Here is a 17,879-nt window from a genome sequence, read left to right on the forward strand (position 1 = left end):
TCCTGCTGATGGGTTAAGGACCTTCTTTAAGCCTGTCCAGCTTTCCTAGAGTAACTGCCTACCATCTAGAATCCTCTCCATGTTCCTGGAACTGTGCTGGGAAACATAGCAAACCTTCTGAGAAGGGCTTATATTGGTGTGCCATCATGGAGGAGTTGGACTACCTGTGAAACCTCTATAGCGACCAGGTATTGCCTCATGGTATCAGTTGTGACCCTGTCCCTAGGCAAATGCATAACTAGTGAAAAAACATTCAGAAAACATAAAGAAAAAAAAATCTCAGTGGTCTCTACCTGTAAAACCACTCCTGTTTTGGCAGTTGTCTTATTGTTGCCCCTCTAGTGCACCTGTTATTAATTTCATTAACACCAAAGCAGCTGAAACTGATTAACAACCAACCTCTGCTGCTTAACTCACCAGATCAATTAACCAGAAATTTAATTGCACTGATGCTATATTCTGTGGGGTTTTTAATATGTTTTTGAGCAGTATTTAAACATTACACAACAAAAAGATAGGTAAGATAGACACTGCTCACTCTGTGTCATTTGAATGCAAGTCCATTTTAGTATATTTAGTAATAAGTAGCCAGTTTGTTACCTGAGAGTATTCCACTGGGTATAGGCAAGAGTGCTGACGCAGCATAGTGAATAAGTAGTGAACAAACAAAAAATTTGATAAAATACATGCATCAAAGGAAGAGTGGATAGCTGTGTGTTTGGCTGACTGGGTGGCTAAGTAGGTAGATGGATGCATGGATGGATGGATGGATGGATGGATAGATGGATGGGTGGATAAGCAGGTGGGTGAACTAATGAAAAGCAGATCTGTGTAATTATGTTTATGTCAAAAGTCACACATGAGGGGAAACATAATCACAAGCAAATTAAAGTAAATTCAACAACCCATGTGCATAGATCTCAGCAGCCACATGCACAACGAAGCCATTGTGCGTAACAGTGTCTACTTTGCAAGCACTGCAGCAAATTCATGGTCTCATAACTTGCTCGCTTGAATTAACCTGAACTGACAGTTTGTAAGGCAGAGCCCTAAGAACGAGGGGCCTTAATATGACTAAATCACAGTCTCAGTAATGGACAGGTGCTATTTACTGGTTTAAACCAAATTATCCTGTGTGTGCAGCATGCATTATTTACTATTACAGTTATCTTTTGCTGTAAAGCAGTAATGAAATCTGTCTACTGAAGACTACTTTAATGCTCAAGTAATCTTAAAAACCCTGGGACTATAAGTCAAGCTCAGAATACTCTGCACTCCTGTCCCATTAGTCTATTGTACACTATTATATACCTTTTGTGACCATTAAAAACAAATAAATAAAAAGAACACTCTTAATGAGAATCAGGATGCTGCACAAAATAAAGACATATAAACTTGCAAACAAAAAGTTGATTAGTCTGCAGCAAACACATGTAATTGAACCATCACTAAAAGGGAAAGCTTTCAGAAGCCACTGATAAGTCAGTTCATCCAACAGCACACAGTAGAAATTACAGCTGTAGTTAAACTGGCAAACTTCATTCATTCAAGTCAACAAATCAAGACAAGTACTTACTGACGTGTAGCACAGATCGATTCTCTCATAGTGATTTTTGATTTATTCACAGAATAATAATAAGACTATACAAAGGCAAATATGTGACTTTCACGTCCATTTAAAGCTTTAACTCTATTAAATTACATATAAAATAAACCAAATATAAGACAGTTTGTACTAGCGTGTGGTGTACACTTTAATGACTCAACAATTATTTAGACTTTAAAGGATATTTTAACGTAGAACATTTGTACTTCTACTTTAGTAAAAGTTTATTTTCACAGAATGTACATATATTGTAGTATTTCTACTTGTATACATGTATAGGATTTAGGATTGAAAACTTCTTCCACAACCGTGAACAGCTGATAATCAACATTACACCATGTGGGCTACACAATTTTGGTAGCCTGTTTATTCATGTTATTTGTAACATAAAACATGCACACAGTTTTCATCCCTGTTTCCCTGCATTTAAAGTACATCTAGGTACCTACCAAGATTTTCTCAATTCTTTAATACTGTTCTTGCTGGTTTCTTTATGAATACTAATCCTTAAACAACAATAGATATTGATGTGTGGCATTTCCCTGTCATTTCAGGTCAAGGGTAGAAGACCAGAATGACTGATCAACAACAGACATAACTAAAATGAAACCATGTGTTAACTAGCACAAAGATTACCACAAACCATGAAAAATTAGCGTGAGTTGCAGGCATTCCCAACTGCTCCCACTTTGTTATAATACCACTAATAGTTGACTGTGGAGTATTTATTAGCGAAGAAATTTCACAACTGGACACAGGTAGCATCCCATCACCTGAACTTCACTGAGATCCTGAGAGCAAACCTTTCACAAATGTTCGTAGAAACCATCTGTATGCCTAGGTGGTTGATTTTAAACACCTGTGCCCATGGAAGTGATTGGAACACCTGAATTGGATTGGTGAAGGAATACTTTTAGCAATATAGTGCATGCTGTTGCCTCAGTGTAACTTGGTGTCATGCAGTAAACTGAGCAACTCTATCACAAAGGCTGTGGTGGCAATGCTTTGAAAGTGACCAATCAGAATCAGAACCAGAGACACTTTATTCCCCAAGGGGCAATTAAGATTCACACCAGGACTCCTCTTCCTTTGGGTCCTGCCTTCCAAACTGTCAAAAGCAAGATTGCTTTAAGCAAAAATAATTCAGCTTTGAGTGAAGAGTTACCTTCAAGAGTGTGAATGTGCTGCAGAAATTGCAAAGCAGACACTCACATGCGTGATGGCTTCTTTGTGCACATGGCTGCTGAGTACTACATGCACAATATGATGAATTTATGAGTAATGGATTTATTTACACAAGTGACAATGAATACCTGCACGTATGAAATTTGGCTTTAATTATGTTTTTTTCTCGCAGGTGACCTTTGACATAAATATGTATATAAATATGTAATAGAAAACAGTCTAAAGAGACTAAGGATGCAGTCTCTAAAAGCGTATTTGCACCCCACCCCACCATTTAGCAAGCTCTGCCTGTGGGTTATAGACATGGTTCAAATTCTAAAACTGGCCACAATAAAAGTAACTTTGGAAATGAGAATGCTGCTGCATAAAAATATAGTTAAAAGATGTCTTGTTGTTACTTCCAACATTATTTTGACAGGATAGAACGGTGACAGAAAAGGTAGAACACTGTTCTATGTGTTATTATGATTATACCAATGGATGGAACTGAAATGAATTAGAAGTCTTGATATTAATGTTAACAGTGGATTAGTGATGGAGCTTTTTTGGTACTGCAATTTTGGTACTGTTGATGACCCTGTTTGTTACCTTTGCAGCTGAGCGATCTCCTGGCTGATGTCATCCAACTCCTTGATGCCAGTGAACTCTCCTGAACCCACTGAACTAGAGCTGTCCTGTAAAAAACAGCAAAAAAGGACAAAATAAGAGACGGTCAAGTTGTCTCAACAAACACGATGAAGTAGGATGATGAAATGGCACCAAATGAGCCATGGCAGAATAGGCCAATGGAAGGAGAAAGAGGTAAAAACGGATAGGAGAAAAACTGAAGGTCAAGAAGAGGAGCAGCACGGAGGTGGGGCTATGTCTATCACCAACATGTGAGGGAGGTGTCACCACCAATGACAACCTGCAAAGGACAGGAAAGATTCAGGACTTTTCAATTTTATCTTCACCTCACCTTTAAAAAAAATCTATATTGGTCTACAACAAGCTTCCAGTATTTTTCTCTCTAGCTTTGGGAATTGCAGAGTAACTTAATGGTACTATAACGTTATGTTACCTGCAATAAAAATAAGACAACGATTCTGCAATGCTTTTATGTCTGTGTAACCTATTATGAAAAAAATGCATCTCGGAAGCATTGTGCTATCTTTGTTTTTATTACAGTTATTATGGCATTTAAATAAATTCTATCAGTTCAATTCATTATCATCCCAATAATTACTCTCCACGCTGTCTGCCATTTATGCTTGCTTTTGATAAGCACCACAATGAAGAATCGTTAGTAAAGACTCTGGAGAGTAATATTGGTAAAAAAAAATACGTTTTAGAGTGCCTGCATGATTTAATATAACATCAAGACAGGATGTACCCCGTGAGAAGCGGGTTACATCCTGGACAGCTTGCCAGTCTGTCGCAAAGCTAACACAGACAGACAACAGACGACCATCCGTGCTCACACTCGCACTAACTGCCTTTGCACTTTTGGGAAGAACCCTGTACTTTTTTGCTGTGAAGCAACCATGCGCCACCATGCTACCCTTGTTATGCTTACATGCTGAGTGGAAGATATGTGTGTTGTCTGATCACACACATTTCACAACCAAATAAGCTTTCAGTGAAGTATTATAAAAAAAAGACTGCACATTTCCTGTCTTCATTGCAAAGATATGACTGGCATTTCTTCTATTAAAAATCCTTCTGAGTGGACCTGTCGTGATGCTGGATCTATGACACAGCATTTCTGTTTCTTCTGCTTTTTCTGGCATTGTTTAGGTTTCTGGTTTAATCATTTGCATTTCTAGTCCAGTTAGATATTTCCTGCTAAGGTTACATTTGTAGTTCTAGTCTTTTGTTTTGGTACTGTCCCTCCCTTGCATTCCACATTTCATGTCTAGTCTCCCTCGTCTTCATGTTTGTTTACTCGCCCGTGTCTGTTTTCTGATTACTTTCGGTCTTTCCGGTTGACTGTGTTCCCAAGTCTGTTTGATCCCCAGTCCCAGTGTTAAGTCCATATCTTAGTGTGTGTCTCTTGCTTTTATTTCAATAGTCCCTTGTCCTGTGCTTAGTGTATTCATTTTTACTTCCTCCATCGTTGTGTCAGATTACTTCCAGTCGTGTTTCCCATCTTCTCATTACCCTCTGTGTATTTAGTCCTCTGTCTTCCTCTGCTGCTGTCACATCGTCCCACATGACTGTGTATTCTTGTGCGCTTCGTTTCCCTCTTCCATCTCTGTTCCAAGTTTGAGTTTCAAGTTTGTTGTTTCCAGTTCTCTCCCTTTCAGAACTGCCTTAATTCTTCATGGCACAGATTTAACAAGGTCTTGGGAACATTCCAGAGATTTTGGTCCATACTGACATCGCAGTATTACACAGTTGCCTGTTACACAGTCATGATGCAAATTTCCCGTTCTCGCTTTAACTTCCTGTCATGTTCAAGAAACCAGTTTTAGAAGATCTGAGCTTTGTGACATGTTATGTTATTCTGGTGGTAGCAGCTATCATAAGACGGATCCACTGTGGTCATAAATGAATGGACGGGGTGAGTAATAACCACTGACACAAGGCAGGATGGATCCATACCGTCATGCTGTTTATTTCAAATTCTGACCCTACCATCCACATGTCGCTGCGGAAACAGAGACTCATCAGACGTGGTAACATTGTTCCATTCTTGTGTTGTCAAATTTAGGTAACCCTGTGTGAATGCTAGGCTCAGTTACTGTTGCCTTCCTATTAGTCTGGCCATTCTCCTCTGACATCCCCAGTGTTGGCCATTTCTGGCCACAGAACAGACACTCACTAGATACTTTCTCTTTGTCTTTACTTTTCTTTCTTGTAAATCCTAGAAGTGGTTGTGTGGGAAAAGTAGATTAGATCAGTAGAATGGCAGATTCTGAAATACCCAAGCCAGTTTGGCACAAACAATGCCAATTAATGCCACATTCAGGGTAACTTAAATCACCTTTATTCCCCATTCTGATTCTCAGCTGAACTTTGACGTCTTAAAAAGTGCCACTGCGTAAATGCACGGAGCTGCTGCCATGTGATTGGCTGATCATATGTCTGTCATCAAAGAGTTCAACAGGTGTAATTAACCAAGTGTTTGGTGAGTATATTGTATGTTTAAATAACTGTATCATATATCTGTTTTTGTTGTCATACTGCAACTAGTTTTGCGCGTTCAACTGAGTAGATGATTGCTGAATTGAGTTATTTACTGCAAGACCACAACTACAACTGCTACTAACAGATTTGAGCTTCCTTAAAAGACATCCTCAACAAAAAAGAACCAATTTTTCATCCAGTGATCCTGAATCTTGCCATGATCAAGACAGTTTACAGTGTGAGGCAATCTTACTGTACTGTATCGAAATGGAGAAAAAATTCTTGCAAATGCTTTCCAGGAATCAGTGAAAGCTGAAAGCATTTAGAAAGTAGTATGTTATAAGCCCATGTTACCTACCCACAACTTGAACATTATGGCCTAAGAGAGGAGGAAGAGGCGAAAGGTAGAAACGTTAGCAGCAAAGAGAGGATAGAACAGTGAGCAGTAAATGTCTTTGGTTTCACCAATTTAACCCTTCACAACATTTCCATTTTATTTTGACATGGGTCAGCGTTTGAGTTATTTTCCACTCCCAAGATAACACATGTAGCGGGAAATATGTACACCTTGCAGCCTGAGAAAGAGAAGAATAGGGAAGTAAAGAACAACTGACTCACCCGCCTCATTTCTGACAGAGCAGCCATCTCAGATCCCACTGGAGTAATGTATCCTGACATACTCTGAAACCACAGAGAAGGTGGTGGTGAAAAACAGCATCACGTCTCTGATGATGGTGTAAAAGTCAAGAGGTTTTATTGTCATTTCAACCAGTGAAATGTGTGTGTGTGTGTGTCAGTCCAGTCACTGAGTGTTCAGGAGTCTGACAGCTTGGGGGAAGAAACAGTCTGGCAGTGAGGGCCCAAATGCTCCGGTACCTCTTGTAAGAAAGCAGCAGGGTGAAGAGTGAGTGTGTGAGGGGTGCGTGGGGTCTTCCACAATGCTGCCGGCTTTGCGGATGCAGCGTGTGCAATACTTATAAACAGCAAACTTCTCTGATGATGGTGTAAAACAGCAAGCAAAGTAGCTTTATTCCATGTAAAAACAGAAACTTTTGAAAACCTTTTAAACAAGAGGGACTTTGATTACATTATGTCCCACCAGAGAAGAAATAATCATGGCTTAACAGTGATGACAAAAGCACATTTTGATTAAAAAAACAACAACTAGGCTTTAGGCTACAGGTCATTGTAAAATGTATATAATATAATAATAAACTCAACAAACTTGAAACTCATAAACTTACATTTTATTCACAAAGATACTCATAAAACATGTCTAATGTTTAAACTAAGAAAATGTTAATATTAGCTCACTTTGAATTTGATGGCAGCAGCATGTCTCAACAAAGTTGGCATGGGAGCAACAAACGCTAACGGGCTAACGCATTATCTTGTTAACGTGTTAGCGTCGTGCAGCCCCACGCACGGGGCGATCCGCGTTAACTCGCTAACGGGGATTTGCCGCGTTAATGCGGTTATGGCGTTAACGTCATTTTAACGATAGTGCACTGACAGCACTAGTTTTTATGTTTTATTGTGAATTAAAACAGGTGAGGTACAACATAGGTCTCACTGTGACAGCCAATACTATATCATGCAAGCTGGGGATGTGAATATGTCGACATTAGCACACCTTTAACAGCTTTGATGATGCTACTTACTGGTAGTGGAGTGCTTCTTTCAGAAGGTGGAATCATATCAGCAGTCAGGGATTGTGGAGGATCAATGCCCTTACTGACTTTCTGCTGGATAAGATGCATGGAGAGGGCAAACTGCTCCCTGGTCAGCTTGCCTATCTGTCTTGTATCTGCTAAAGCCCTGCGAGAAACAACATAATCGACAGAGACACATTCAGTTCATTCAGTTAACCTCAGCTTTTATATTGCAAAGATTCGGTCTAATAAAAATACAAAGGAAATGAACCATATCAAGTCTAATAGAAACAAAATAAAGCAGCTCCAAGTTCATTTTTCAATGTCACGTTTGGCACATTTTTTGGGCAGAGCTATGGTACTATAATAATTTTCACCCAGTAATATCTCAGCAAACTAACAACTGGATGTGTCCTTCTTGTTAGCAAAAACTTCAATCAAGGATTTGTGATAAGTGGCAATATCTGCGGAGCTCTTTTTTCTGGTCCTGGAATCTGCTGTGGAGGAATTTTGGCAGCTCTTCTTGGCAGAATTATTTTAATCTTAATTCAGGCACATGAGAGAGTTTTCTGGCGTTTTTGTTTTTTTTGTTTTTTTTTAATCATGGTTTGGCGTGTATGACCCAGTACTCTGGATTAGATTTTTTTTTTTAGTTCTGTTTATGATTATTGTGTGTTTCTGAATAGTTTGTTCTTTGTTTTGGTAATTTTGAGTTTTCTATCCTAGGATATTTCTCCTCTTTGTTTTATTCTCAGTTTTTGTTATGTCTCCACCATTTGTAATTTGTTATTATCGCTAACTGTTTATAGTTAATTCCCTAAATCTCATCTTTCCTGCCTCCTGTGTTCCCCTTATCTGTTGACTCTTCGTTTCCTCTATCTTTGCTTAATCTGTGTCTCGTTACCCTGGTGTTTGCCATATCTCTGATTACCTCAGTCTAAGGCCTTAAAGATGAAGACAATAGCTCATCTATAAAGTATTTGTCAGAATTTTCCCAAATGCTTTTTTAAAAACACAGCAATGTGTGTAAACCAAAATGTATGATTCCGGTAGGTCTTGTTTACCTGAATGAATATAGTCATTATTTAAAAACTGCATTTCTTCTTTACTCTAGTTATTACATTTTATTTGATGATCTAAATCAACCAAGACAAATATGCAAAAAACAATTTTTCACAGTACTGTATTTATATCTCTCATAATGGACTGCCAACATTTTCAAACATTTTGCATCACCAATTGCAATTGACGTTTTAAATATAAAATTCAGTTTTTGTTTTTTTAAACGTATCAATTATTGCACTGCTAATTAATAGAAATGATGAATATTAGTGTCTGCAGAAAACTGAGAAGAATTGTGGTTGAGTTCCTACCATATATGGGCAAGAAGAGTCTGAGAAAGTCCAGATTGCATGAAGATCTCCTTTACTTCCTGTCCACTGACAAAACCATCCATGTCAGCATCCGTCTTCAGGAAGATATCGTCATAGCGGCCACGCTCTGACACAGGGACCACCCAGTTCACCGAATGCTGAAAGAGACAAAGACTCACACTATGTCATTTTTTTATTTTTGACTCTGAATCAACCCTGTTAAAACTATCTGCAAATCATTTACCTAGACTTGCAACTTTTGCATGTATGATTAACTATGGTTCTCATTCTTTTCAGGAGATCACTTTACATAATACATACATGCATACATACATACATACATAAGAATTGCACATCAGAGAAATGAACCTACAGAGACTTAGAGAGCTCCAACTCTTTAGGTCTCTATAGGGAGTTTGACTGGAATCATCACAGTTTGAGTGCATGAGAATATAAAATAATGGCTCAGGAAAGAAAAAAGTAATGTAGCCTTACCTGCATTGTTATGACAGTATACTTGACCAAACAGTAACTGCCTGTTACTTTTTAAAGGGTCTACTTAAACACATCAACCTGCATTCACAAGAATTTTAGTAAAGTTGTCCTCAGACTGTCACCAAATCTCAAACTTATCCGAGAGTTTTAATAGATTTAATTTGAAATTCGTTCTGCTAAACGATTCACTGTTTACATCAAGACTTGTTCAAGTTCAACTTAAGTTAACAACTGAGACTTGATGTCTCAGGGCGAGAGCAGGATGGTAAAGAATAAACTCCATCAATAACAAAAGCAGCTGCATCATTATGGCAACACAACTTTGGCTCTTCGCAAGTATCTGCACAGACAGCATGCTAACGCTAAGCAGGCCAAGAACCTGAATCCTGGCCCCAAAACTTCAACAGGTAACAAACAAATGTATACGTTTCTACCTGTTTGAATTCATTTTCCTAATCAAGGATTTGACCCTTTTCAAATCCTTTTTAATAGTATCCTTTGTAATTCTAGGCTACTTGGTGCACAATGATGGTGGAAAATATGAATTAACAATTTTAGCATAGCCGATCTGTTGTGATAATGAGAGAAAAGTGAAGCTGCTGATTTACCAGTCAGACTACGTTCCTCACCTATGGTCACAGGCTATGGGTAGTGAAATACAAGTGACAGAAATGAGGCCCTGGGACTAAACCAGGAGTAATTGGAGAGATTATTTCTCTTGGCTAGCATGGGAATGACTTGGTGTCCCCTTAAATTTTTTAGAATGTTTATTACCTGTCCAGACTTGAGTGTGTGTTTGGGTGACAGGCTGCCAGTGCTGTTGAGCGAGTTCATGCTGCCGTGGGAGGGTGTGGAACGTAGAGAATCTTTAGGTGGAGGAGGGCTTGCAGGCAGTCCAGGTAAAGAGCTGGCCACAGAGCTGAGACTCTTCTTCCTCTTAGATGGAGGGATGAGAGCAGAGGGGAGGAGTGCAGGAACAGGCTCTTTTTCCAAGGCCCGGTACACCAGGTGCATGGCCTAGGAGAGAATATCAAGCTAATACTACATATTTACTGGTTCACATACTCCTGAATGAAATGAGTTATGTCCCAAACCTGTTATTTTGCCAAAAGTCCAAACATGAAAGCCTCACTAGATTGCTCCTAACTTGCGCTGCCACCTCAGAATTAATTCAATTTTATCTATACAACAAACAGCAACAGTCACCTCAAGGTGCTTGATTGACTTCATCAGTGGCGATACTCAATTCTTGTTCACCTGATTCACATTAAATCTTTTGTCTATTGGGTAATAATGAAAAAACACAATCAGTTCTTTCTCTACTTATACTCATAATTCATTTATCTTGTTATTAAAGCTGAGACATGACCATTTTTTCCATCTGTTGAAACACTGGCTTGTAGGCACGCACAGTTATTTCCAGCTAGAGACAGTCACACAGCACGAGAGCTTTTTGTACCTTGAGTCAAAATTCTGTTCTCTTCTTTCCTAAAACTAAATTATTTGTGTTCATCATATGTGCACGATCCCTACAGTCAAACATGGGGTTTGAGTTTTCTTTCAAGCAACCCTACAAACAGTTCTCTCTTGCCAGTCATGAACTTGATCTCCAGAATTCCTGTTAACCAGTCATTCACATTACTTGAAACTAGAGAAGCAGTGATCTCTTACCCTTCTCTTCTTATCATTTTGTATTTACTTGGGTTATCATTGTCTAATATTTAAATGTGATAAATGTGCAAAAAAGTTTAAAAACTACTTTTTCAGCTGAAAAGGTTAAAAAGTACTGTATTCTTTCTCAAGATATTTGTAATACAGTTTGAGCGTTAATTTTAACCATTGCGGAGATAAGTATTTGTTATATTCACATAACGTTTCAAAGAAACAGATATTGTCGGTCAAACTTTTGCATATCAATGTTAATCAGATGAGTATCACTCACCACTGCAAACTCATCTTTGTCTAGATGGCCATCCTTGTCTATGTCACTCAGGTCCCAAACCTAACAGTAAGAAATAAACACGATTAGTGAGATGACCAATGATAAATGAAAAGGTAACTAAAGTACAATACATTCAATTTCTTCAGAAAAAATACTATTTTCTAACAGTTCATGACATTATCGGGTGCCTGTCACTTGGGAGATAGAGCAGGTCAACTACTAATCAGAAGGTTGGTGGTTTGGTTCTTGGCTGCTCCCAGTCTGCATGCCAAATAATACAAGTGGCTCTCCGATGCATGAATGTTAGATAGAAAGCACTTACTTAGAAAAAAACAGTACTTGTATGAGTGGGTGTGAAGCTTTGAGTGCACAGGTAAAGTAGAAAAGTGCTACTTAAGACCCAGTGCATTTACCGTTTACATTCATATAACTGAATGTTTCTGAAAGAAAACCCATTACATTCTGCCTTCAGTATTTTAAAGCTTCAACACAAACCAAAACGCCATGTTTACGCATCCTTGGGATTCTTCTTAAGTCCAAAACAAAAATCCTAATTGGACTAAATACCTTCCCAAGGACATCCAGAGGTAGCTTGGAGTTGATTAAGACTGGGCGGACTTTCTCTCCTGACAGCAGGCCGTTGACTGGAACCAGACTTTCAAAAATCCCATCAAATTTATTCTTCTCTTCTGGCTACAAAGCAAAAGACACACTATTTATTTCAAAAGCTTAAACATCTTGTGTTTATTCATACCATAAAGACAAACGTTGCTTTCCCAAATACAATTTTTGGAGCTTGGAGATATGATGGCAATCATCTGCTACAATTTGAGGCTTTGCACAGAGGGGGTTTCTTAAATTATACATAAGCTAAACATAGCTTGTGCTAAATTTAAAAAAGAAGTCATAACTCATAAGCAAAGTTAACACAATGTATGCCATGTGATGCACAAACTCTGAGTGCTGCCAAAGCAAGAGCACAAACAGGTTTTTCATTTGTGTAAAAGCAAAGTATCTGAATATTACAACGTTGTTAAGTTTTCGTGCAAAAAAATTGTGCATTCTGTAATTAAGCAGGTATATGTGTGATTCTATAACTCTGACAAATCACTCTACACATAAATGAAAGATAATGGATGAAGTTTACATCAAAAAGAAAGTTAAGCTATGTACACACTGTAAGGGATCCACAACGATGTGGCAACCACCTACCGTAAAAAGTGAATGTCATTCAGCAGCGTCAAACAATTACAGACCGCAGCAACAGGAAGTGGGCGGGACCTGAGATAAACTTTTCTAAATTTTCAGGCATGTGACTGAAGTAACTACCAATGAGAGCAAAGAATACAGGTCTTTGTTTTCAATTCAGTTTAATTTTAGTTAGTTGCCAGAGTTTCTTGTTTCAGTTCTATTTTCAATTTTTTAAAACGTTTAGTTTTTATTAGTTTCAGTGTTATTTTTTATTTTATTTATTGAGATATTTTATTTATGAAAATCAGTATAGACATTACACTATAAACATGACTTTTTGAATACAGTCGACACACGTGCTTGTAGAAATCCAAAGCCTGGATAAAAACATCTGTCAAACCTTCATCAGCCAGTTTGAGAAAACAAATTTTGACCACATTAAGGCGATGCTGGAGTGAGGTTCTGGTGACAGGAATAACCCACACTATTTTTCACACCCTCTTTGTCAGGACTCAAATGATCAATAGTCAGTTAAAGACCCTCGGGACCACCTTCAAAGGGGGCAGCCCCCAGTAGGGGTTTATTACCTGGGATTTTACAAACAAAGAAACCTCTTGGATGAGAGGCAAAACATCTTCATAAAACTAAAGACATTGAGTTGCCTTCTTTTCAATCTCTCAAGGCCATTCTGTAATTATTGCTTTACTTCAACATCTCAAAGTCTGCGTCAGTGTGTGTGTGTGTGTGTATTTGTACACACCCTGACAGCCCAGTGCGATTCAGCAGGAACAGAGGCTGTGCTGCTTAGAGATGGGCTGCTGGTGTCCTTCTGCAATCACACGTTACAGTGATCATTTTCCAACTTTCAAGAAAAGGTTTAATAATATAATGAATTGAAATGAGTATGACAGAGTCTGTTCATCTACAAAATGAATATGAGCAAAAGAATTATAATTCTAGTAAGCTGTAGTTTCTGTATACAAAATATGACAGTTTTTGCTCGAATGAGGAATACACTCACAAACTTCGGAGGAGGGACTGTTAGGCTGAGACTGGACAAGCTGACTTCCAGACTGTTCTGAGCACAGGCAACCAGTCGTAGAGCCACATAAAACCCCTGAGTAAGAAAACAAAGTGCTTCCCATTGTGTCCTTCACATGTAGTATTAAAAAGACTTCTACCAATTGCTTTTATTAATTAGAACAACAGTATGTCTAAGAGAATTAAACATATTCTCCTCCATGCTCTCAAAAGTACATTTTTATTACTGTTTCTTTGGACAGTGTGATGTAGATCAATCTGTATATGTTTGCTTTTGTTTATTTACAATCATCTCTAAAACTCTACCTCACCTGTTTGTCCAAGTAGCCTTTGCCATCAGGATCAGCCAAATCCCAGATCTGAAACACAACGCACAAGTACATGATTAAAGGTTAAATAAACAAATGAAAAGATGAAATGGAAAAATAACATTATCAACCATTAGTCTTACGTTACTGTGGTTTAGCTGAGTATGTGAGCTGTGCCCAGAAAAAACAGGAGGCTCAATAGCATGTGGAAGAACCAAACACAGCCACAACACTCACCCAGTCTTCATGGTGGTCGCCTGCTTGGTCAAACAATACTGTTGCAAGTCAGCCAGTGTAGCTGTGTTGTTCACTCTGGCACAAACAGCACGTCCTGATACCACAACTGTTCAATGGGCCTGAGGTCAGGACTGCAGCGGGCCATTCCCCCCTCTCCACTCTCAAATTCTAATGGTAGTGTCTGATAAACCCCGCTCTACTGGGGTCAGCGGTGGCATCTTGCAGGACATAGTATGGTCCCAGAATGTGACGATATAGGACTGCAACTGGTTGCAGAATCTCATCTTAATATTTCTCTGCATTTTAACTGCTTCCAATTCTGACAAGCCTTCTTATCACAGAGAAAACTGTGTATCACTGATAGAATAGAGACTGAGAGTAGGTCCAGCCTGTTTCAAACTGAGCTGTCCTGCAGTAACAGTAACAAGTAAGAGTAACACATTACTTTTTGTGAGCAACGACCCCAGCAATGGTCACAACCTCTAACATGTGCAAACATTTGACCACACAACGTGCAATCAATTTGCACAAATATTGTCTTTGCTGCTCAGAGATGATGGTGACTCTCAAAGCGGAGCCGATGAAAACAAAATGAGAATCGACCAGGAATCGAACTGATAATGGAATTGGAATCACTAAATTTATATCAATTATGATCTCTAGTTCCAAGTTTTCCCATTTTGTGGATAATGGCGCTCATTTTGGTTCCCTGGACTGCCAAAGAATTAGCTTTGTAACTCTTTCCAGACTGACAGATGTCAGTGACTTTGTTCCTCCTCTGTTGTTGAAGATTTGTGTCTGTTTGTGTGCACACACATGACAAAGCCTACACAGAACTATATTTTTACTTTCTAGATTAAAATACTGCCAAATGAAGCTGCCCTTAGTAAATGGTTACATTTTCCCCTTATTTTAGGTTCTTGTGGGTTCAACCACAAATGGTAAATACACTGGTTCTCATAACGCACTTTTCTACTCTACCCGAGAACTTAAACCTATCTACAAACTCAACCATCATTTTGATAACAGATGCACAGCTGTGTGAGTGTGTCGACTGGTAAAAATCTAAGAGCCATAACCAGCTGTTATGTGATGTGTAACTTTGGCTACCTACCTTTCCCAAAGTAAGGTCAGGGAGTCCAGACTTTTTTAAGAAAAGAGCAGCTTCTGTTGGTCCTACTCTCCCTGTATTCCCAGGATCCACCTTAAAACAAATCATCAGTGCAGTGTTACATTCCATAGGCATCTCTCTCTTGTACCATCTTTTATATTCTTTTACACAAAATAGGTTGAAGCTTAAAAGTTTTATGTTTTGTGTCATCATCTTACCTGCCTGTAAAAGTTCTCATATACAGGGTTCCCACTGGACAACTGTGACAGAGAAAGAAAGTTATTAAATGATTAACAGACATATATGACATCTACACTATTCAAAAATCACTTGCTTATCACAGTATAACACCCGGTCAGTTAAACTCAATCTGTCTAGTTAGGAAGAATAAACCATTCTGAATCCATTTTTCTTTCTTTGGTACAAATCAAAGAGACAGCAGGTGCACTGGTGAGGCAACAAGACAACAACCGAAAGGAGAATGGTTTTGCAGGTGCTGGCCAAAGACCTCCTCATCCTTCTTCAGTGATTTTCCAGTCAGTTTTTCTTTTTGTTAGTCTCCTTAACACTACTGGTAGTATAAGACAGCAACTGCAAGTCATTCAGGTTGCAAAGGTAGTCCAGCTCCTCCAGGATGGCACATACCCATATATATCATAAGAAAGTCTGCCATGGCTTTCAGCCTAGTCTCATCTCAAAAACATGTAAATTGTGTCGGCTTTCAGCACCTGACCTCCTCGGGCACTCCCCGTGGAACGCCCGACGAGTTTAAAGCTAGAAATCAAATACCTGCGGGGGTTCTGAGTCAGTCTTTATCTGGACAATTTAAAAAAAATGCGTGTATATCGGATTAATTTTTGTTATTACAATCAGTAGAGATTTCTGAATTACACTGGGGATGCAGTGAAGGGGCTCTGTGAACAACTAAATGCAACTTCTCTGATGATTTGGCAGAACAGAATGGCTTTAGATAAGATAAGATAAGATAAGATAAGATACCTTTATTAGTCCCACGAGTGGGAAATTTCATGTTAAGGCTGCCGACCAATTGCACGCAGTGGCGGCACCATCTTACCCTCCGACCATACATACATTGCATGAAAACATCACATGGGGAAGACAGGTCAGAGAGGTATAACAATGGAAAATGCACAACATGAGGAAAGATAAGGAGAAAAAAAATAACTCCCCCCAGACTGAGCTCCAACAGGGAGATCAGTTTGAGAACAGAAAAAAAAACATCTCTGCACATAGCACATGAAAAAACTCTTAATACACCAAAGAACACATGACAAGCAACAGGGGTGGGTAAAGGGTGAGAGACAGCCAGTGTAGACAGTGCATCCGGGCCTGCAGCATATGTGCTGGTCTTCTTGATCCACCGTCAGCATCGGAAGGGAATAAGCGTCGAAGGCGTTTGGAGGGGGAGGGGGGATGAGTGTATATCTGCATGTGTATATATATGTCTGTGTGCGTGTTTGTGTATGTGTCCAGAGTTCAGCTGAGACAGTGTCCTTCGCCCTGGCAGGCAGAGAAGGGCAGGGTATGCAGGATGTTCAAGGCTAGTTGTTGCACGTTTATCCCTAACAACACGCCACCTGATGACACTGTGATTCGAGCATTAGAGTAGCTCACCACCCTTGCTGATGAATGGGCCGAGCATTCGGGATAAGCAACCTGCAGTTGCAGTACAGTGGCCTTGTTGACTGTCTGCAGATGCTGCTTCATTCCCTAAATGAGAAAATTGGTCCAGAGACTGATTGACACTACTCTAACCAAGACGGTCTACATGTATCACCAGATAGGGCAGAAAGAGAACGACTAAAAAGATGACCTATGATGACGCTACTGAAGTGTGATACAATAATGACAGTTCTGTTAAAAGCCCAGACAGGACAGAGATAAGAAGAAGAAGAAGAAGGTGTACTTTATTGGTCCCCGTGGGGAAAATCCCTCTCTGCATTTAACCCATTCACTTAGTGAAGCAGTGGGCAGCCATTGGGCGCCCGGGGAGCAGTGTGTGGGGACGGTACCTTGCTCAGGGGTACCTCAGGGTAGCTGTTCAGGGGAATCGAACCCCCGACCTTCCGATCATGGGGCCGCCACTCTACCTACTGAGCTATCCCTGCCTGCATGTATTAGCAGAAAAAAAAAGAATGCTTGGACACTGCTAGCATAATAGACAGGTTTTTGACAGGGCTCCCACACAAACGCAAAGCAGAAGATGATGCATTGCCAAATATGCTTCCAAACCAAAGAGGAGAAGCCTTTGAGTACACCTGTACAATGGTGGGTAATGAGGAGAGGCTGCAGTGTGTTGTCTGTCTTAAAACTGCTACCTTGAGACAGTTTAAAGCCTAACAAGCGAAGATCCCACTTGGAGACAAAACATCTAGAGCACAAAGACAAGTCAGTTGTCTTTTTCAGACAAAAACTTGTGAATTGTCGTGCTCAACAGTGTCTATTTACTATTATTTTCTGTTCCGGACAATCCTCAGCTCAGCTTCAACAAAGTTGCCTACCAAGTGGCACAGTGTAAAAAAAAAACACACAATGCCGGAGAGATTGTCGAACGGAAGAGCCAAAGAAGTTCCGTAGTGTGAAGGTATTTCGGCTATTTCAAGTCTGAC

General features: G+C 39.4%; 1 protein-coding gene across 11 annotated transcripts in view; it reads right to left on the reverse strand.

The window, feature by feature from the left end:
• The window catches only part of eps15l1a (epidermal growth factor receptor pathway substrate 15-like 1a), a 53,555-nt gene that overhangs the window by 31,535 nt on the left and 4,141 nt on the right, over positions 1-17,879 (reverse strand). For 5 of the 11 annotated variants that reach the window (XR_014272222.1, XM_082510289.1, XM_082510294.1 and 2 more), the window contains exons 2-15: positions 15,468-15,509; positions 15,253-15,342; positions 13,905-13,952; positions 13,574-13,669; positions 13,313-13,381; positions 11,929-12,054; positions 11,362-11,421; positions 10,194-10,436; positions 8,925-9,082; positions 7,561-7,717; positions 6,518-6,580; positions 6,258-6,278; positions 3,380-3,465; positions 601-633 (exon numbers count right to left, since the gene is read on the reverse strand). Coding sequence is in view for 10 of the 11 variants with exons in the window: in XM_082510289.1 (XP_082366415.1) it covers positions 601-633; positions 3,380-3,465; positions 6,258-6,278; positions 6,518-6,580; positions 7,561-7,717; positions 8,925-9,082; positions 10,194-10,436; positions 11,362-11,421; positions 11,929-12,054; positions 13,313-13,381; positions 13,574-13,669; positions 13,905-13,952; positions 15,253-15,342; positions 15,468-15,509 (1,292 nt within the window). In the remaining variant the exon portion in view is untranslated. The remainder of the gene's footprint in view (positions 1-600; positions 634-3,379; positions 3,466-6,257; positions 6,279-6,517; positions 6,581-7,560; positions 7,718-8,924; positions 9,083-10,193; positions 10,437-11,361; positions 11,422-11,928; positions 12,055-13,312; positions 13,382-13,573; positions 13,670-13,904; positions 13,953-15,252; positions 15,343-15,467; positions 15,510-17,879) is intronic. The other 6 variants (XM_082510292.1, XM_082510290.1, XM_082510293.1 and 3 more) reach the window with 3 other exon arrangements.

The sequence above is a fragment of the Aulonocara stuartgranti genome (genome assembly GCF_965226115.1).
Source record: "Aulonocara stuartgranti genome assembly, chromosome: 17".
NCBI lineage: Eukaryota > Metazoa > Chordata > Actinopteri > Cichliformes > Cichlidae > Aulonocara > Aulonocara stuartgranti.